At 36.0% G+C, this 21,977-nt stretch overlaps 1 protein-coding gene across 2 annotated transcripts in view; it reads left to right on the top strand.

Moving 5' to 3' along the window:
- Window positions 1-21,977, top strand: part of DENND1B (DENN domain containing 1B) — a 168,733-nt gene that overhangs the window by 98,952 nt on the left and 47,804 nt on the right. For both annotated transcript variants that reach the window (XM_074151605.1, XM_074151606.1), the window contains exons 11-13: window positions 13,709-13,809; window positions 19,563-19,608; window positions 21,651-21,752. In XM_074151605.1, the coding sequence (XP_074007706.1) occupies window positions 13,709-13,809; window positions 19,563-19,608; window positions 21,651-21,752 (249 nt within the window). The remainder of the gene's footprint in view (window positions 1-13,708; window positions 13,810-19,562; window positions 19,609-21,650; window positions 21,753-21,977) is intronic.

Here is a 21,977-nt window from a genome sequence, read left to right as displayed (position 1 = left end):
TAATAATAGCTGCTATCCTAACCTGGTAATAGGTAGATTCATCTTTGTTAGAGTGGTTTGGGAGTGCATACTGTAATAGCTGTGATTTGGAGCAGCTCTTCAGACTGATAATAACGTACAACTCAAAATAGCATTTTTTTTATTAAAGGTTTTAGGCTACTGCCCACATTAAAATGTTTTGGTGTTTTTTTTTTTTTTTTTCCCTTCCCTTTATGCCTGCTTTCACTGCTTAATAAAAGAATGTTGTGTTTTATTTTGAAAGTATACCTAAGTATTCAGATGTTATTTTGTTTTACTCTACACAGAATCTTATGAGTTTTTAAAATACCCTATTTTTTAAATATTCCCAAGATTAATTTTTCATTAGTACAAGACTGTCACTTTATAACCAACTTTCATCATAGAATATATTTGTTATGCAGAATATTTAGCCTGTTAAGCACAGTTATTGAAAAAACCTTCATTTTTTTCCGATGGTACTGCATAAAAAAAATTTGCTTAATATGCTTTCTATAGTAGAAAACCAACTTTATGTTCCTGAACACTGCTAATTGAACTACCAAAGAAATGAGCGGCTGTTTTCAACATGTAGGTACAAGGTTGGATATAGTACTAAAAATTAATATTTTCAAAGACTTGCAGGTGCCAATTTCCAATACTTAGCGTGTGCATGTAAAGACTCAGAATTTCTTTTGAGTCAAAAGTAAAAGTAAGTTGAAGGTAGAGAAGATTCAGAATCGCCATAAAAGGCTGACAGGCTTTACAGTTCTAGGTGGTAGTAGCAATTATATAACTGTCATCATATTTTTTTTTTTTAAACACCACAGTTTTGGGTCCCTGAATCTGCAGTCGCTGTTGCAGTTAGGGAAATGCACAGAGGCAGCTCTTTACCACTTTACCAGTTTGCAGAATATGGAGCTAAGTCAGTCCATGGTGATTGAAAGTAAAGGAAACATGGAGTGATATAAGCAAAGGCCATGTGGTCAACTGAAAACCAGAAAAACAAATAGTGAATGGATATAAGCAATCTTCAAATTACTAGTCTATGCTATATTTTTTAACCACCAAAGATTTTAATTTATCTTAGGAAATTTCCATATTCTATCATGCTTTTTTCTTCCCCCTACTCCTTAAATGGCTAGGGGAAGAATTGGGCGTTACAACACAGTAATAAGACTATCCAAATGGGCGAAGAGAATTTGAAGGAAAAGCCCTTTCAAAGAACCTGGCTTAGGGGAAGTTCACGTGAAGTAGCAGAACCACGGAATAAATTTTTTTTTTTTTTTTTTCAGTTTGCCAGTCTGGGACCCAGCTTGCTATATTTGCTACATTAAAAAAAACCAAAAAACAAACAAAAAACCCAAACCAAACTAAAACCAAAACCTCAAAAAAACCCATACCATAAAAAAAATCGCAGCTCCAGTGATGCCCCAGTCAAACTTCTTTTACTGCTCCAGTAGAGAGGAGATAGGAATGATAATGGCAGCTCTGTGCCTGTGGAAGATTTATTCTGCAGGTGGGCACGTGTCTGTCTGCTTAACACGATTTAGAATCGCACTCAGCTTACATTTGGATCCTCTTAAGACTCATTTTTGTTTGGCTGAACATCTCGGCTGATCTCTGTTGCTCTGACACGACAAGAGAAGAGGTATCAGAATCACACAGTGCTGATCTAGACCACCTTATTTCTATGTTCCGATTCCAAGCTCTTTGGAAGTCATTGCAGAACAACTGATGTATTATGCTGGTTGTGAGAAACTTTAACTTTGTTCAGAATTCAGCTGTTTATTCCAAACCTTTTCATGAAGCGATAGTCATCTTGATGGTGTCCTCACTTGAAAATAATTTATGTTACTCTACTGGACTAGGATAGGTAGCAATAGCAGACATTTATACTGGCATTTGGATGTCCTGAAGGATCTCCCTCCCCAGGCTGTGAATGTAAATAATAGATTGCAGGTTAAGTCCAAAAAGAGTTAGAACATCAGTTTCACTTCGGGTTATTTTTTTGGTCTACTAGCATTACTTAAGTCATAGCTAAATGAAATTACTACCACATCATGTCGGATCCACTTTTGATACAGGATTGGTTACTTTTCACCTGAGCTAGTGTGTTCTGATAAAACAGAAAAATAGACCTGGGTTATCAGGAACCTCAGTGGGAGTTGCTACCTGCTGCTATCTCTTTCATGTACAGAACAGGAGTGATGTGAGGCTTGCATCTTTATGGAATAATATAGTTTAAAAAGTAAATTAAACATTTTTCAGTATCTCCTGAAAGAATTTAATTGAATTGCCAAGAATGATTAAATATGGTTTTGGTCTAAGATATTTCTGCTTTAAAATGTTGGATTGCTTAATATAATACAAATAATCAAATAGAATGATTTTGGATGTTACCATTTGCGAGCTTTGTACTGCTTTACTATTGTGTACAAAACACAGCAGACTGGTACTTTGTGTTGCAAAGGTCATGTTTTAATATTCCTAAATCACAGCTTGATACTTGAAAAGACTATTTGTTCAAAAACAGTGCTATCAAGTACAACTTTCTGTTGAGGGAGTTGTGCCTTATCTTTGGGGTTAACTGAATATCAAGTGTTTATGTCAGTTCATAAAGACCGGGTTGTGATGTCACCTTCAAGTTATCAGCTCTGTTTCGGTTCACTATCTCAGGGCAGTGACTGATAACAAAAGGCATAATTCAAGGCCTTGCTCACTTTCTTCTCGCCCTTCTTGTAGGGGGCCAGGAATGGAAAACTACACTTACTTAAGCACAGGAATTCTTTGTCTAGCATTTCTGCCCTATAAATTCCATGCTTTCATTGTAGTCAAGTAAAGGATCAGTCCTGTTACGGAAAAAGGGGGGGAAAATGATGCTGTATTTAAAAAGAAGGTTTACTTTGGAGAAAAAAACAGAAAGACAAAAGAAGGTTTCCTATCTTAAGTTGTTGAGTAGAGTTTTTTTAATTAAAAACAAAAAGTACAATTTTTTCCTGAGGGTGTGTTTCAATTATCAGCTTAGATTTTATTTCCATCAAGCAGGCTTTGTTTTATATGCATCTTCTGATTTTTGCAATTGTTACGTACTTTTTGCATCTTTCTTTAAATTGATTTTCTGTGTTTTTATCTCCTTTTAAAAACTCCTTTGGTGGAGATCTTTGCCTACTTGCCCTACCAGGTACTACCAAGATGTAAGTGGAAACTTCCCACCACTCCATTCTGTTGTAGCTTCTGGGTCATTATTTGCCCTAACTGTTGATTCTTTTATTAGCTTGACTTTCCAACCACTTTAATAATGTGATTATCACCAACCTCACAGCTTGCTTCAGGCTTAGTGTTAGTGTGAGATGGATTCAGCTAGCCTGAGGATTATGCTCTTTAAGGTCTGTTTGTAGCAAAAATTGCCATCTCTGGCTTTTGAACAGTAAACTCTAAAAAAGAAACAAATTATATGGCTTTGGATTAAATGAAAGAATGAATGAAACAAAGGAATTAATCTGTTCACAGAGGTGCCTGTTAGTTGTTTCGGTTTAGCTGTAAAAGGAGACCTTTCCTAAATGTCACGCTGTATGTTCTCGCACAGCACCATTTTCTCACACGTCACTGCATCTGCATGTATTCTTATTAGTTGCACGGAGCTGTATGAGTTTCAGTACAAGTAATTTTTTAATTCAGTCTTTCTATAAATTATTAAAGTGCTGGGGATGGCTTTTCCAGGAAGGCTGAACTACAGCATTGATTTTATGCATGCTGGAGGCAGGCCCTAGATGTTTCGGCCCCAAGTGCACCTGCTGTGGTAGTCTACCAGAACATCATACCACACTCTCATGTATTCAAAGCAAAGGAATAAATCATGATTTTACAACAGTGCATCAGTTGACTTATTGCTGTTTTGTGACCGGAGGTAGGAAGGATTGCTGTTTAAAGCCATGTCATCGGTTCTCAAGTCACTCAAGCATGAAAGCTTGTCATATGCCTCTGTAATTGTACCTCACCAGTCTTTCCCTAACTAGTCAGCTGGGGCTGTGCGTTTTGTCTCGAACACCCGGCTGGCCAGTGTCTGACAGGAGCTTTCTCATCATCCTGTCAGTAATATGCTAACTAGAGTGTATCTTCTGTGGCCTACACTGGCAGGTGGAAAGGATGCTACACTTTAAAGCAAATGTCTAAACGCTATCTCCATTTTGACCAGTGTTTGTTTCAGGTAATACAAGTCTGCTGTGTCTGAGCGTGATTACAAAGTTCTCCTTTGCACTGTCTGTAGGTTTCTTTGGTGATCCCTGTAAAAACAAATGTATGCGTCAATAAAAGACACAGATTTTGATTTATTTTCTTTTTGTGGTGAAAGAGCACTGAATATAAATTTACATCCAAACATGCATTTGTGGAATCACTTTTACTGTTGCTTATATGCAAAGAGAGCTTTCTGCAGTTGCTCTCAGTCGCCACAGTGAGTTGGACTGAGCGGTGGCTTCGTGTTCCTTGCCTTGTTACTCTTGTTCAGGTATGGTGCTATTCATGGTCACTCAGGCACTGGGAAGATGCAAAGGCTCCTCAGAGAACTTCATACCAGCTGCTAGAGAAAGTGAAACACCCCTTACTTTAAAACATGTTGTCTTTGTCAATCACTTCACTCCTCCTGCATCCAACGCTAAATCTGAGATTCTTGAGTTTATTCCGCAATCCATGTGTCCCAAGGCAGTAATATTGTCAACTGAATCAGAAAACAACTGTGGTGGTTGTCGGTTTCTCTCCCTTCACTTAGATTTCTCTGCAGTTTACATGTTGGAGATTAATGGATCTGGTTAAAAAAAACTACCAAGCAGCACTTTGTGACTAGGCCAGATCGCTGGCATGTGGTTTTGGAGCATGGTGCTCATTAGCATGGAACCTGGAAAGGCAGAAAGCTCCACTTTCAGATTTTTACATTTCTGAGTTCAAAGCTGGCTATTTATGGAGCTACTTCTCTGGTACAAACTAAGGATCCAAGGCAGTGGAACAATTGGCTCTATACGCGCCTTCCATGTTGAAGAAAGTAGTGGTATTGGGAGCTGTCATAGAGCTTAGTGATGTCCTCACATTGCCTCATGCTAGGGCGATGCTCCCAGTTCCGATTAAATGACCTATAGCACCTAATTTATTTTAATTGTGCACTGTAGTGCAATCACAATTTGATCTGAAAATGTATTAATGAATTGTATGACAATTCCATTGTAAATAATACTGTTCCAATAATTTAAAAAAATATAGATTTAATATTTAATTTGTATCTCAAATTGCTCTGACATAATACATTCCTGGAAAACAGGAAATGGATAGGAATTTATCATTAACTTGCAAGGCGGAACAGATATTCCACTGATACTCACTGAGCTCCCAGAAGCATAATTAGAATTCATTTTGGAATATTAGGTCAATTAGACCATTTGGTCTGGGAGGAGACAAGGAGTGATAGTTAATAATTTTTTTTATATAGTTCAGGTATAAGCAGTCTAAGATAAACTGGGCAGAGGTACATGTTGTGAGTGCAGTTAAGGTCCTATTGGGATACCCGTAAGGAGTGTACTTCTAGCAATGAAGCTGTGGGATGTCAATATGGAAGCAAAATGTGGTTAGGATAGATAGCCAGACCTGAAAAGCTTTCCCAGTCTTGAAATTTAGAATAGTTTTCCCATTGCTACAGCATAATATTAAGAGAAATAATTGTGAAAGAATTTATGAAAAGAAATTGAAATGTGCGGTCAGCAAATGATTAAAATTCTTTTTCTTTTAATGAGAGGAAGGAGAAAAAACAATGAAAAGTTGCAGATTTCTATTACCTGCCATCTATTTAAAACATGAAGAACTGTATCACTGTGTTTTATTTAAATAAAAAAAAAAATCCCAAACCCCAAACAAACAAATAAAAGAAGTCCACACTGTGAAAGAAAAGCATGTAGACAGACAGATCTACAGATTCATTTCAAAATTAATTTTTTCACTTATTAGCACTTTAAGGAAAAAGAATGAATCCAAGATGAAGATAACCTGGGGCAAAAGTTGTTTCTTTTTTCCAATTCTTATAATCTTTGGCAATTCAGTAACAACTGCTGGAACAAAATGCTGTGTAGAGCCAGTGCAGGCGCTGCTGTGGGCATATGCAATCTAAGAGAAGCCTTTAAGTGCCGAGTCCTTTGTGGTTGGGCTGTGTGAGAAATGAATAGGAAAGAGTCTGTATTCTGTTGTCCAGAACTGTCTCACCCCCTAAAAAAAGTACCGCTGAAATCATTGGTGGCTGTGTGAAGCATAAGATGTGAAGGTGAGTTACAGAAGGGTGTGTGTGTAATACCAGCTCTCTGTTCTGGTGTGCCATTGTGGCAAGATTTCCACTTTTTTGTGGTCACTGCTGCTTAATCACTTTTTTTTTTTTTTTCCCAAATTTGCCAATGACGAGATGAATTATAACATAGTTAGTGGTTATCTCTACTCGTGCTCACAGTAAATAAGTTGTCTGTCAGCTATTCACAAGGAAGCTATTCCCTGCTGCTTCTTAATTAGTGTATGGCAGAAGAACATACCATGGAGTTACTCTGGGGGAGGAAATTTTAATAAAAATTATTTTCCTGGAAACTTTCCTTTCAGAAGCAAGAAACATTTGCAGAACTCCCTTGTTTTATGGGAGGGTAGCTCTTCCTCCATGGAGACAGGTCATAAAATAAAGGAGGAAGGAAAGGGGGAGTCAAGAGATAGTCAGGAAAAGGGACAAAAAGGTGTATATGATTGTGGTGTTCTGTGTTTTTGTGAGAGGAAGAGATAAAGAAGTTAGGAAATAAGTGGATGTCAAAATGAGAATAAATGAATTATCAAGAATGTACAGAGATGAAATGAAAAAAATATGAGGAAACTGAAATTATTGAACAGATGATATAAAGAAGCATAATTCGTTTATTACAGGGCAAACAAATATCAGAAGAGAGACCTGTTAACCTAGTCTGTAACGTGTTAGGGATAAAAGCTGGCTAATAACTGACTACTAACAGAAGTTTTATTTTCAGGCTATGAAAAATGCTAAAAATCTTTGTGGGATGAAGAAATTGAGTAACTGAGTCAAATTATGTGACTTTTTCTATGCCACCCACACCTACTTTGTTATATAGATACCTCGGATTATCTATAAAAGCGTGTGTAGGTCCTTAGTATAGACAGTATACCAGTAGTATTCCTTGTTGAGCACTCACCTGTCTACTACCACTTCAATTTTATTTTCTGCTCAGCTTCCATTATTGGGAAACATGTCACTCCTAGAGCAATAGGCAAGGAACAAACCGTGTCTACAGTCTTTTCTTTTCCCTTCCAAACTAATGCACAAGAATGATGCCATAATGCTGCTTTGTGAATGAAGAATTGCAAGAAAAGAATGAAATTGATTGGATATGAAGTGCTGTCAAATTCATGAATAACACTCTTCTCTTCCATTTCCTTCCCCCAGAAATAATGATAAAAGGAAGTGAATAATACTTAAAAAAAAAACAACCAACAAACAAAACCCAAAAAAGCCCCACTCCCAAATCCCCCAAACCCAGAAGACAATGTTTTTTATATTAGTGTTTGCTTTTTCACATTTAATTTTCACAATGGAAAAAGTTAAAATTTTCATCTGTGGACTGGAAGTATATTTCCCTTCCCTTTTCTCCCTTCTGTGAGAGAGCAGAGCTGGGGGTCTCATCTTGCCAACAAGAGGAAAATGCATTATGGCTCATTTAAGGTCCTTCTTTTTCTACTTAAAGATTATGGGGTTGGCAGATGGGAAACGATTAGCCAGGAGCTAAATTAAAGAAATACATAAGAAGTGGCTTTGGATATCATGGCTTGTACAGTATATTCTGTTCTCTTTTTTTTTTTTTTTTGATAATTTTTCTTTTTTCATCAATGACTTCTGAATTCTCACCAACGCCAGCAGAATGAGCTAAGTTTATGATTTAGGCTGTTTATTCTTTAGAGCTGGGAAGGAATTTACGCTCTGTTGTAAACTGGCAAAAGCAAGGGCTCCCCTTTCACTTTTACTCACCAGCAATGTTTCCTCACCCATTCAAGAAATGTGTGGAAGGTAGGTCTCAGCAACCGATAAGCATCTGTTATGGGATTGGAGCCTGATCTCATTCCCAATCAAACATGAGTTAGATACGGGTGCCCCTCTAACAAAGCTGGAGTCTTAGGATTTATAACAATGTAGACGAGACTTCCTTCCACCAGTGCGACTGTTCTCCTTTCAGGAAGCAGATAGTGATTTCTCAGTAATTCTTGTGAACTGGAAGTATTAGAGTAACAGCAATAAGAGTTAGTCCAGGTTGATCATAGCTACTGGAATTGTGGTAAAACGGTGACCTATCCCCTGCAATTTATCGCTATAGGTATTAATAAGTAGATGAGATAATGAAACAGAATCTGTGGCATCTTTCAACATATGTGTGGTCAAGGCAGTGGGAGGGAAGCAGCCCTTTGGCCCAATGGGACTGTGAGGGAGGAGGGAGAGCGCACACCAGTACCCATTTCTGGACATGGTGTTGACAGAGATTGACAGTGTTTGAGGGTTTTTCAGGAAACGGTTTTATCACAGTAGTTCTTTACTTGCATACAGTAGATTTTGAAAGGTTGTCTGGTATCACAGGTTAATTTTACTTTAGTGTTTTGTCGAACTTCTGTTGCTGTTTTTGGCTTTCTGACAAGATTCTGCTAATCAGTTTTCTTCTTTCTAGTTTGTGCCTTGTGGTGTGTGCAAATCTTGCCACCTATGCTCTGCCTCTCTTTTTACCTTTGATTATAGAAAAGTCTTTGAAGAAATCAATTTATATAGATAGAAAATAACTGCCAGGTAAGTTCTGTGCAGTATACAGAATAATTATTATAATTATTTTCATATTACTCATTGGAATTATGTGAATTATAGGTATGAAATAAGCATAACAGGAGTCTGCAGAAGATCTTTCAGCTGAAGTGGTATGGCTGTAGGCATGTCGCAATGTTTTAGGAAAAACTAAAATTGGAAAAAAAAAAGAAAAGAAAAAGGGGGCAATCCCATTGAAATCCAAAGTAGAAAGGTTCATTGATAGAAGTGAGCATTGGGGTAGCAGTTACACACATCAGAATTACTGCATCCATACGAGGAATAGGGAGGAGCTGCACTCTTCGTGTTCCCTGGAGCAGGTAAACCTGCTTTGATCAAGTCTTGAACTAAGACTTTTCCTGACTCTTACTGTTCAGCAGTGCATAGATTTTGAACAACAGTCTTCCCAAGTGGCTGCTTATTGCCATAAGGTGGAAAGTAACTCATCATTCTCTAGAATTTGTGTATTATTTTGGTCTTGCAGGGGTTTGGTAGTAATCAATTTACTATCACCTGATAATGAATTTTGCTAACAAACTTTTTAAGGTGGCCTCCCACTATTTGGAGAGACACTATTATCACCATGCTCATAGTTCCAGCATCTTCCTTTTTTTTTTTTTCAGGAGATAAAGATGTAATTATTGTACCAGAATCACTACAAAACTCTGGAGAAAATACCCCATACTTTCCTTACAGGGTGATGAAAGCTCATACGGTGATGCTGGCTGCAGTGTCTTATCAGAAAGAGATCAGAAACAGACTGAAACTTTCAGCTGTAGTCAGTAATGTTAGTAAGTTCATTACTGATAGAATGGAACAGGAGACTTCTTTTCATGTCCAATGCAAATGCTAGGCGTTTTGAATTAAATTTGTCTATTTATTAGAGGATTGAATGTTGAATTTTTTTGTTAAAAGTTGTTTTTTAACTAGTTCAAGTCAATTGATCCATGTTGTTTATATAATTTAAAACCATATTATTTAAGCCACTTTTAAACCATAATTATGTTTATTTTTTAAATGAAAGTTGATTAAACTAGAAGACATTCTTTGAAATGGAGAAAAGCAGTCTAAAAAAATCAAAATTGTTGTAAGCAGAAATATTAAAAGTTCTGTTCAATACCAACAAATAGGTTTCAACAGATAAAAACTTTACTTAAAACCAGCCCACCCATTTTATTATGGATAGAATCACAGCTCTGGTAGGTCTTTTCTATTCCAGTGGGCTGTAGGAGGACGTCTCAACATCATTTGTTGCCTCAAAACATGTAATAATCTATCAGATTCGCAGTAACTGGGTTCTACAGCACTGTTCTGCTATAACTTAAGGGTTTTTTTTAGCAAACTGTGGACTTGAGCAATGATGTATTTCTGTGTATACGTAAATATATAGCAAATTTTATTGGACAGATGCTTTCACATTATATATACAAGCTTATCTTTAAAGGGGATCACAGTTGATGTAATCTCCAGTTGTCGCTGGCAAAACAGGTTAGGTTATACACAGCCTTGAAGACGACTTCAAGATAATTTAGGATAATGACTACCTGTCTTGAAAAAGAGATTTTTCTGATCTATGACATTTCTCTTACAATTTTTATTTTTAAAATCCGGTCTTGATGATTCCTTTTGGAATAGATGGCAATCAACAAACAGGCTCCATGCACACATAGTCTTCCCTAAATAGCATAAAGAATTGTTTTCTGAAAAAGTTCTCACTGTTTGGTCAAGCAACAGATGCTCATTTCTGCACCTAGGAGCTGCTTCTGTGCTCTCTGCCTCTTTCAGCGTTCAGCAGGGTGCCCCCCAGGGCTCTGCCTGGCTCTGCTCGCAGGCAGAGATGCTATCAGACACCCCTCCAAATCTAGTGTTGCCTTTATAGACCTCTGTGTTCTGATGCAAGCAGTTGGGCTCTATCTGGTCCCTGAATGCTTTTCTGATCTCTGGAACTGTCTGGTTACTTAAGACACGCAGCATTATTCCAAGGTTTGCAGTAGTCCCTATTCTATTTAGAAAAGTGAATATGTCAGTTAAAGAGGTAAGATATTTAAATAGTTAATGCATTTGAGAAATGCAGTCACTGTTGAAACAGTAAAAAAGCAAAAAGAGAATTTTCCAGAAAGTGTGCAATTTTTAATATGAAATCTATAATTATCACTATTTGCTTAAAGGCAGAGTTGGCACAGTATTAAAATGTCACACAGTTTGAAGAGCAGCAGAATCCCATAGCTGCTAGTATTACAGGCTGTATACAACAGGAAACTATAAAATATATTCATGCCGTACTAAAATGTTTGGAAACCTACTGCAGCAGCAGAGATTGAAATGTTTAAATAAGATGTTACACTAAGATGTCATTAAATAGAAAAGCAAGGAGCAGTACAGCAAAACCTTGATGTGTAAGTAATAAAATCTTTACCTTTCTGCTGGAAATGGTAAAATTTGATAGATTTTTTAAATTACCAATGTTAAATAGATGTCAGTCTAAGTGCCAAAATATAGATTGTAAAACAAGAGTGTTAATAAAACTTCAGATGTTTTTAAGGAATTATCCACTTCCTCTGTTAAAATGAAAACTAAAATATAACACAGACATATGCATAAGATAGGAAAATACTTCTCCATGCAAATAGTATAGTCATCTTAATTCATAATTTAAGAATGCCTATTAAGAGGAGGAGGAGGCGGCTGTATGCATTGGGGGATATCCTGTATAACTGTATGCTCAGCTTTATTTCAGTCTGTGATTGAAATATATGAAATACTAATTTTTATATAGGTAGCTGTGGTTTGAAATTTACATACTATGGACATACTAATTAGTAATTCCATAACCATTTTGAGTAAAAGAGGGAAAAGCATATTACTCAGCTTGACTGCGCTATCAGTAGTATTAGTTAAACTACAGAGAGAGATAATATGGTAATATAACTCATAAATCCCACTGCGTAGAAGAGGGATAAGATACTCATTTATTTCTTTCCCCAAATCAATGAATTCTTAGTAACAACACAGTAATTACTAAAATAGCCATTATTACAAGTCTAAAATGAGAGTAATTGCAGAGGTTTGGTGTAAAGCTAAGAAACGAGATGTTAATCTGAAATGAAGAGTTTAAATACGGAATTATGATATACTTGGCTTTCTGTAGTGTAGCTGTCAGGCTCGGGCAGTTCACTGGTCAATAGTGACATTCTGTGTGTCAGTGAACAGAGTCTCCTGATACCTTAACCTGCAGTTCACACATTACTGAAGCTCCAACTGTCGAACATTCAAGTCCCTTGGTACTACTGCAGCTTCCAGGCTCTCCTGACTGGCTCATGTTTCATTCTTTGGCAATTTGCCCTAATGATATCCCTCAGGAGCTTTCAGACCCTCTTCTTTTCCATATTTAATCGTGTTATATTAATCTGAGTGCTGAGCAAACTATGCTGCACAAATTGTAATTGTCTGTGATTTCTGCTGCAATAGTCTTAGAATTATTTTTTTTTTTATTTTTAGTGTAAAAATACATGTATAAAATTGCAGTATAATTTTTATTTACAAGTCTTAATGTCCAAGACAGCCAGGGTGTGAAAGCTTTAACTGCTGATCTGTTCCACAAAGGAGGTGTGGTTTTTTCCTATAAAATCCATAAAGTTTTAGCACTTTCTGTGTGGACAGAATTTACATTTTATCTCTTAATTTTGTTACTGTAAAAGTACATGTCTAATAAACAGTGCTATTATCAAGTTAACCTCAGATAGTAATTCTGTTGGGGTATAAAACATTAGGACAGTCTTGTTTCTCTCCATTAGCTTGAAAAGATTGTCTTCTACATGAGGCATTCCCCTTTTTTAAAATCGGTGTTTTTTCTTTATTTTATAAAGTTTGTAGTATTTTATTTGCTGAATATAGGCTACCTCATTTTGAACAAAATCTTGATGTTTTCTCATTCTGTTGCAACTCTGTGGTGGCCTAAAAAAATAAATAAATTTGAGTGACTCCCTGATAGCAAAGTGGTATTTGATAGATCAAATTTGAATTCTTTTGGTATTGCAGATTATTTTGCTCACTTGAGGAGTGAACTAAGACCACATTTCTAATCAATTCCATAGTTTTTTGGGGGGTGGGTGGGATTTTTTTGTGATTTCTTGTTTGTTTGTTTGCTTGGTTGTTTTAGAAAAACACATTTTGAATGGTAAGCAGATTGTAACACTTCCTTTCTTGGTCAAGGAGTCCTTCATTTGCTGGTGATGCTAGTGCCAGACTTGCCAGTCTCTGCTTTGGGAAGGGAATTTTGGAAAATTGTAATAGAGTTGCTTTGCTGTTACAGGGAATATTCTCTTCAGGTTTTTTTAAGGTAGTTTGGAAATCAAGATAGTGACACAACCAGAAATTAATCCTGCTCCTGAGTTTAATGCTCTTCTGCGGCTTCATGCAGGTTCAGCTCAAATCCAATTGTTCCGAACAGCAGAAATGTGCACCAAAAAACTTCCCTGAGTCTTCCCTGCTCAGTGGAGCTGAGGACAGCTGGGGCGCACTTGAGTTCTGTGTTAGTGGCAGTACCCTCATTTGATAAACATCAAGTAGTACATGTTTGTTTTTTTATTGTCAAGGATACAGCCGAGCAGGGCTAAATTTTAATTGTGGTGTTAGTCTGACCTTGCAAATGTTGTACTTATATATGTATATCAGAGTTCTTCATAGATGCACTTAAGCAATTAAAAGTAATTTAAAAATGCTATAATAGGTGGTTTGGGGAAGTTAAGATTCTTACATGTCTAAAAGTTGATTTAAGATTTTGTATTTTCTTTTTATTCATGTTTTTTGTTGCCAATTCTGTGTGTGTATTTTTATTTTTAGTTAACTGCTTGTGTTCATGCGTCAGCTGCATTGTTATATCCAATGTATTGGCAACACATTTACATCCCAGTGCTTCCTCCACATCTTCTGGACTACTGCTGGTAAGATGGCTAACCTGCTAACCCCCTTTCTGAGATACTTACCTGTCTTGTAATTCTAACTGATGAAAACATTAACTACTTATGTGACTAAAAATACAGGATCCAGTTTATGAAAGTACTTAAACCGATGTTTAAATGATGACTTGAATAGAGATATTTCAGCATGCCTTTACGTGGGGTTCGAATTGGTGCCTTGAGTTACCGAACAGCAGAGTGCCTTGAGTGCCGATTACTATCAGTGCAGCATTTAGAATCATGTTTATAATAACTGTTCCTGTTTTATTGTTAGAGAATACATTCAGTAGTTTAGATGCGGCTGTGTTATGGTTTTCTTTTATTTGGCATTTATTTTAACTTTAGATAAATGATACTGGTAGAAGTATTCAAAAAAAACCTCATCTTTTTTTTTTAGAATGAAATGTTAGTAGGAATCAATATTCCCTGTAGGTCTATACAGTGTTTTAATAATTTGTATTTTAGACTCAGCCAGGTTCAGGATGCTATCCAACACCTTCCTGAAAGAGTTTAAAATCTCTTTTTGGTACTTCCAAAATTTTGATTGTAAGAATTCTGCTTCTGCTAATGTGTTTCTGCTCACATGACAGACCTCGTGGTTTTGGCAAGTTTTTAAGTTGAACAAGAAAGAATCGCTTCTTGAGTTGTTTCTGATCCTTCAAGGGATGATGTTTCCACATGCCTGTGTTTTAAGATTTCAGGCTAAGAAGAGATCTACTTTCTTTTATTCCTAGTAGTGCCAGAGGTACCAAATGAGAGTTTCTGTTAAAACACCTGAAACAGGACTTGGAGACTTTGACTTTAACTAGACCTATGGATCTATGGTGGAAAACAAAGCATTTAAATCCATTCTAGAGATCAGGTTGTTGTGTATAAAAACCAAGACTGAGTCAGATGCCTACCAACCTGAGTCTATGTGTCTGTTACTACTGTTTTTTTTTCACAGGAATAAATTATGCTTGTATGTTTGCTGGACATTGTTTTAGTTTTTTTCTGGAACCTATAAATATTGATGCTCCATTGAACTCCACCCAGTCTATTGAACTTCTTGTTTTCAAAGAAATTCTCATTATGTTTCCTTAAGTCACTTTGATAGTTTTTCCTCAAGTTTAGAATATATACCCATGATACAGCTTTTGCTGTGATAGTTCCTTTACTTCATATGTATATTATTTATTGTTTTTAAAGAGAAATCAAATATTCTTCTCCCACTCCTCCCTTTACTTTCAACTACAGCTAAGCCTTTCATCTTTAATGATAGTTTTCTTTTGAAGAAATTCTGTCCTAATTGTTTTTCCTCCTAGCTTTGATAAAATGCTCTAAGATGGTAGAGCTTGGATGTATTTGTTTAGTTTTTGTATTACTTGAGCTTACTGCCAGAAGCTTTGTAATTTCTTCAGTATCATCCATAAACGCTGCTCTCAGAAGGTAGATCAACACCTTTATTCAAGCTGTACCCTGCAGAGTGCATCCTGAATGCTAGAAGGTTTTTTTTTTTATTTCCCCTCCGAAGCACAGATAATGTTTCCAGAAATAATAATGTTAGATGCTGTACACAGTTTCTTGTGATGATAATAATAGTTGAGATTCTAGGTCATTATGGCTTGACCTGAGAATTTTCTTTACTCATTAAAAAGAAGCATGGAGTTTCTTAACCTTGTAAAACTCATTTATATCCCTTTTTCTTTTTCACAGAAGTGCAACAGAGCGGGGGGGGAAAAAAATTACCTTTTTTAGAGATGTTCAACTGGAAACATAAAGTTCATGAAAGGAAGTGCACAATTGATGAATTTACCACAGTATCTATAATTCAGATCTTTTAACTCAGATTTTTGTTCATTTACATTTCTCTGTTCATGTCTGGTTTGAATGTTTCTTTTGTTAGACAGGTTGGAATAGTCTGATAAAAACACATAAAATGCTTAGCTTTCCTCATGTTTTGGCCTATTAACGGTAAACAAATATTTTTCGCATAGGTATATAATATATCAAGTTAGAAAACCTTGATGAATTCATAAGGTCAAAGTTTATACTAAGCCAGACCTAGTGTGCAGTCCAAGAGGGTCATGTCAACTTAAAATCAATAAAATAGTTTTCTGTTTCTTTTTCATATTTTCATTTTGATAGAGCAAAGTTCTTTTTATAAAAGTGCCTTTTTTTCCTTTTAGTTTAACTAGCATTTTCATACCTAGAAGCTACATCATCATTGCTTCACTAGGATTTTGTTAAGAATGTCTCCCGTGAACTCTTACTTTCTTAGTCTTGTTCTGAAATGAAGTAGGGAATTATCAGTTTGATAATTTTGTTTGTTCCAAGGAAGTAAGGCCATTTTAAAAGAAATATAAAATACATTTAAATCTGCTAGTTAAATATAGGCCCTGATCCTGCAACTTCTCTTTGCACGTTAATCATGCAATGTATTTTGAGAGAAATCCACTTTTTTTTTTAATGAGTTGGACTATATATCTTCAAAATTTCATGAAGATAAAAGATATAATTTTGTGGGTTAGAATTTGATAAATTATATAAACTGCTCCGTTTGTACATTTTGCAGGCATGACAAAAGAGAAATGTATCTTTGAGGAAAACAGATCTATAATAAAAAATTATTTGAATTCTTCCACTTGCCTTTTTAATCAAGAAGCCTCTTAGGTTCTATCAGGCAACCTGATATACATACTGGTTTTAGATATAATGTAATGGGTGCTCTTAAAGTAGCCTAAACCCATCATTACTGAGCATCAGTATGGACTGTAATGCTGTCAGGATTGGCCAGGTTATGAGAACTTGCAAGGTCCAGTGTGTGGACATAGTGTGTATTTATTTACTTCAGGATGTTTTTTTTTCCCCAATGTAGCTTATCTTGGCCTCAGATTCCATTGTGAGAACTCAAATGTGAGAATTGGAACAATCATCCAAAAAAGAAGCGATAATAAATTTCTTTTTCTAAAAGATAGCAAGATATTAGGCAGTGAAAGTAATTTTTGTTTTAGCTCTAGAGGAAAAAAAACTCAGCAGAGTTGCTAAAAAGTTGGATTTTCTGAATATTTTTAAAGAATTTTTATTTATTTTCTACATTTAAGGAAGTAAAAAGGTATCGTTGCACTCAACCCAGTAGGTGGCTGGCTTTCAAGAAAGCTTTTACAAAAATTAAGTTTGAGCATTGATATAGTAATTATATTTGAATAAAAGTAATTTTTGTGAAGGAGAAAGCTAATTTCATCAAATTTCCATGTAATTTCTTGGCAAACTAAGTTGCTGATAAAAGAATGTATGACAGTTTTGTCTGTGGATGATAAAGCATCTGTTCTACTGATGCTCTGCTAAGAATATAATGCAATTATGAAATTCAAGTTACAATTGCAACATGTCTTTTTATAAGATTTGATCTGTTCTGAATTGGGATATACACATGCCTGTTTTCGTGAGAATGGGACAATTATTTTCCAATTAACTTGCATGTTTTGCATAACATAGTAATTATTTTAGGCAATGATGTTGTAGATTAATAACATTTTTGGTAATAACATGCATAAAAAACAGAAAAACTATATAGCAGCTCCCAGTAGTATCATAGTAAGCAATTTCATGTACTTATTACAAACCTCTGCTGTTAAGGCTTCAGAATCTGGCAGTAATAAAATTCATTCTTTGCTGAAAATGATCAAATTGACTTTCCATACCTGCAATTTTTATTTCATGCATTTCCAAGATGTGTTTATCTAATTAGCTTTGTACCTTTATTCTGTTGACTTCTCAAAATTGAAATGATGTAGCTGTTGCTTTGTTCTATAGAAAGGAGCTACTCGCTACCCTTTTCAATGACAGATTTATTAATGGAGCAAATCATCAGCTATTTTAAGTCAGTACAGGCTTGCTGAAGCTGCTAGAACAGTGTCGGTGTACAAGAAAACAAGTGTGCATAAAATGCATACACGATATACCACTTGTTTTCACTGTAGTTTCTTCAGTTCATGTTATTTGTAACACTAAGATAACTCTGATGCGATGAACCTGAGTATCTATTTTGCTGCATATTCAGAAGAATCCTCAGTTACATGTTAATCATAGTCATTCTCATTGGCTTGGTTAAATATGTTATGTAGTATAAAGTGTTCTTAAAATTATATTTAAAGCTATCAGATTCCTCACTGAATATATATGCACACCTGCTTTGGGCGGACGCTCATTTATGATTCCAAGTAACTTGAGTTTAGTCCGCGAAGGCATAAAGGCCTTAGCCTGGATAAAGTCATCAGGAGTTACTAAAATTTTTCAGAATTGGGCTAAGAAAAAGGTATGTGGGGACATAAGGGTCTCCATTTCCGATTTTGGAAGGCTCATTGCCTAGAAACCTTAACCCGTAACAGTTTGCAGTTTCAGCAAAGCTTTATTTTGATACTATAAACATGATGACAGCTTGTTTTGGCCTCAGTCTGGGTTTTGAGTGGTTGGCTGTTTTGTTTTGTTGGGTTTTTTATTGTGTTTTTGGGGTGGGTTTTTTGGGGGGGAAGGTGAGGGGTGGGGCACCGATCCTCTCCTGTGGGACACTGTTAATGAGAGCAATTGGCTAATCCATAGCGTGTACACATTTTTCTAAAACTGGCTGCAGTTGCAGACAGGTGAGAATTGCTACTTTTGCTCCCAGAGTTGGGACCGAATTGACGTGGCCACGTGAACTGATGCGGTGAAGCCTCTACCCAGGCCTCAGGAAGTCAATCACCAATCAGTCGGTGCCAGTGGCTCAAATCTGGGAGTGAATTAATACAATGGGAGAAATTATTGTATGTCAGCTATCTGTGTAACTTTGTATAAGTCATCTTACCTTCCATTTATTTTTCAGAGATCATTTTTATTTAGTTTTTCTCTCTGCTCCCTTAGTATTTAGTTTCCCACTGAGTTGCTTAAACCAGCCTATATATCGGTTCTCTGGAGTGAATATTTTTAGTAACCTTGCAGTACCCAAAAGTGTGATGATGGTTTTTCCCTTCAGCACTGGATACTGAGTATATTCTTCGTCAGATGTTGCCAGAACATATTCACAAGAGGAAGAAACAGAAGATAATAGGAAACCATGATAAATCAGCCTGACTAATTCAGTTTCTTGCTTGCGTACTGCAGAAGCTCTCACTCCAGGGACTTTGTGTGGATATTTGTTTTATTTTGAGAATGTAGTTCCTTGTCTTATTCAAACTGGAAATGAGAAGTTTATCATCTTGAGTTAAATAGGATATTATACAGTTTCCAGAGTGCACCAAGGAAGGGTTTCAGAAGTGCATTCAGAACCAAGACTGGCGTTAATGATGTTTGCATTGCAGTGGGGTGATGCTAACTGGTACCATATTCTCCAGAATGGTGTTCTAAAACCATGGTAGTTCTAGAGACAGACCACTTCTGGAATATCTACTAGTCTAGATCTGCCATACAGTATGGTTGGTTATTGAAACTAGGTATGGCAAGCCAGTTAGCAAGCCTTACAGGTCTTCTCGATCATACTTCCACGGTTAGGAACACTGCCCTTTATTTTGTGGTTGTCTTTACTGCAGAGTAAAAAAAAAAAAAAGTTTAAAAAAATTGTCTAGTAAAACTTTTAGTAGCAACTGTGTATATTTAATACAGGCTTAAACAGTGAATGTTAACTAGGGACTGTCTGTACCAAGATTTTAAATATTTTTTGCTCCACAAATATTGTGGTACTCAAAACAATAATTTGGTCTTTTTCACTTTTTTTTCTTCAGTGCACCAATGCCTTATCTAATTGGCGTCCACTTAAGCTTAATAGAGGTAAGTTTACTATACACTTCTGTGTACTGGTAAGCATGAGGGGTGTGTGCCATCAATGATAATTTTAATGGCAATGCTTCAGAAATAATCACTGTTCTTTAACATACAGAATTACAAAGTTTAAGCTTCAGATGCTTTACAAAGTAAAAAATGTCCCTCTTTGAAATCTTTTGAAATGTTTTATGGAGACGTGCAAGAACTACATAATGATTTTTTTTTTTTTCTGTATCTATTTAATAGCTCGATAGCTTTTTTCCTGCCTTTTCTAGTCGTTCAGCAACAGCTTTTCCCAATAATAAGAATAGTTAAAATTTATTTTGGAGTCACCATCAATCAAAATTCAGCATCATTCTGATTTCCCAGATAATTTACATTCCTGTCCCACTGAAAATGAGTCTAATGTTCATCTCATAACGTTCATAACTATTAATTTTAGAAATGAGTATTTCTTGCCAAAAACCAAGAGGTAGCCTTTTCAGATTTAAACATACAGCAAAGCAATAGAACTCACCTAAGCGGTAAGTAATAGCTGGGTCATAAATAGCTTTGCCTCTTTTCATAACCATTTGATGACACCATTAAGCCTACATATGTAGTCTGATTATCATGCAGAGTAGATAATTGATTTGGGAAGTTTATTTGATTTACATTTCTGCTAAAGCAGTTTCTAAGAATCAATTCACATTTGCTAAGCTGATGAGGTGGGTTCTCCCCAAGTCTGTGCCACTAGCACTTTTGTGTTTCCAAAAAAGAGCCTTTTATTATGTACACTTGCTAACTCTAGGCATAGCTTTCTGTTCTCTCAAATCAAGTTCTTATTATCTGCATACATTGATCGTAATATCTTGAGTAGGATATTTTTCCTTATTCCATCAGAAAATGGTGGAACAGAAGGTTTGCTCTGAAGTCAGTCAATTCCCTCTGGAATTATTTCCTGGACCGCACTATTATGTATTATTGTAGGACCGTATAGAAAAGAGTTCTATAATTTTTTCCTGTGTCATGGTTTAACCTCAGCTGGCAACTAGGATCACGTAGCCGTTCACTCACTTTCCCCCCACCCCCAGGAGGGTAGGGAGAAGAGGGAGAAGAAGGAGGAAAAAACTGCCCACCTTGTGGGTTGAGATAAAGACAGTTTAATAGAACAGTAATGGAAGAGAAAAATTATAATAATGGTTAAAAAATATACAACATAAAGTGATGCAAAACAAAGTGCTGTCACCACCCAATGATCGATTGCCCAGCCTGTCCAAAGAAGCGATCACGGATCCCTGCCCCTGGCCAACTGCTATTTATATACTGAGCGTGATGTCTATGGTATGGAATATTCCCTTGTCCAGTTTGTCCTGTCTCTGCTCCCTGTCAGCTTCTATGGGAAGCTGAAAAAGTCCTTGACTTACTATAAACATTACTTAGCAACAACTAAAACAGTATGTGTTATCAACATTATTCTCATACTAAATCCAAAACACAGCAGCTACTAGACAGGAAATTAACTCTATTCCAGCTGAAACCAGGACATCCTGAAAGGAACAAATTGTTTAATTCTTAGCTGCTAGTCAAGTTCATTGATGAAAGATTGTTTCATCCATTCTTCTATAATACTAGTAGTTATCACATACCTGGGACTTACATAAATCTGCAAATAATTACATAGTTTTCTCTGTTTTTCATTTGATTATGTGATTAACATCCTATCTTCCACAAATATGAGAGAATGAGATAGGATATGCATAGATCCAATATATCTAACTGTGTTTTTTGTAAATCTTAGCTTTCAAGAATTCATTTCTTGAATATGGTTGTATTTCAGAGATTATTAATGTAACCTTACTATTTAATGAAGAGGAAGTGTTTTTAACCGCTACTGTGAATCCTGTGCCTAATTCACAGATCCTAGGTCTAAAGCTCAAAATGTTGTTTTTGCCATTATTATCTTTTGTAAAATCATTGTTTCTAATCTAGCACATTATAAGAAAAATGTACGTCAGGAGAATGCCATAGTAAAATGCTTTTCCACGATATTTTTTTTCTCTTAACAGAGAGTAAAAAATAGATCACTGGAGGATGTGGTTTTGCTAAATGTTGACACAAACACTCTAGAAACCCCTTTTAATGACCTGAACAACCTACCTGGTGAAGTGGTGAGTCTTACAGATCTTTCTTTCTTTCTTTCTTATATAGATGCTTGAATTACTAGTAGTTATTTTTGCCTGGTTTTGCTAACTGCTGTAAAAGGAATAAGGAGGTGAAAAGCACCAACTGCAGACCCCTATATTTGAGATTTTTACCTTTTTGACAGTTGAGGAGATGTTGAATGGAACATCATATTCCTTATTGTAAAAGTAGGATCATAATTATAAAGCTAG

The sequence above is a fragment of the Numenius arquata genome, chromosome 8 (genome assembly GCF_964106895.1).
Source record: "Numenius arquata chromosome 8, bNumArq3.hap1.1, whole genome shotgun sequence".
NCBI classification, from domain to species: domain Eukaryota; kingdom Metazoa; phylum Chordata; class Aves; order Charadriiformes; family Scolopacidae; genus Numenius; species Numenius arquata.
The sequence above is the reverse complement of the archived record's forward strand: the minus strand, read 5'-3'. Positions and strand labels throughout refer to the sequence as shown.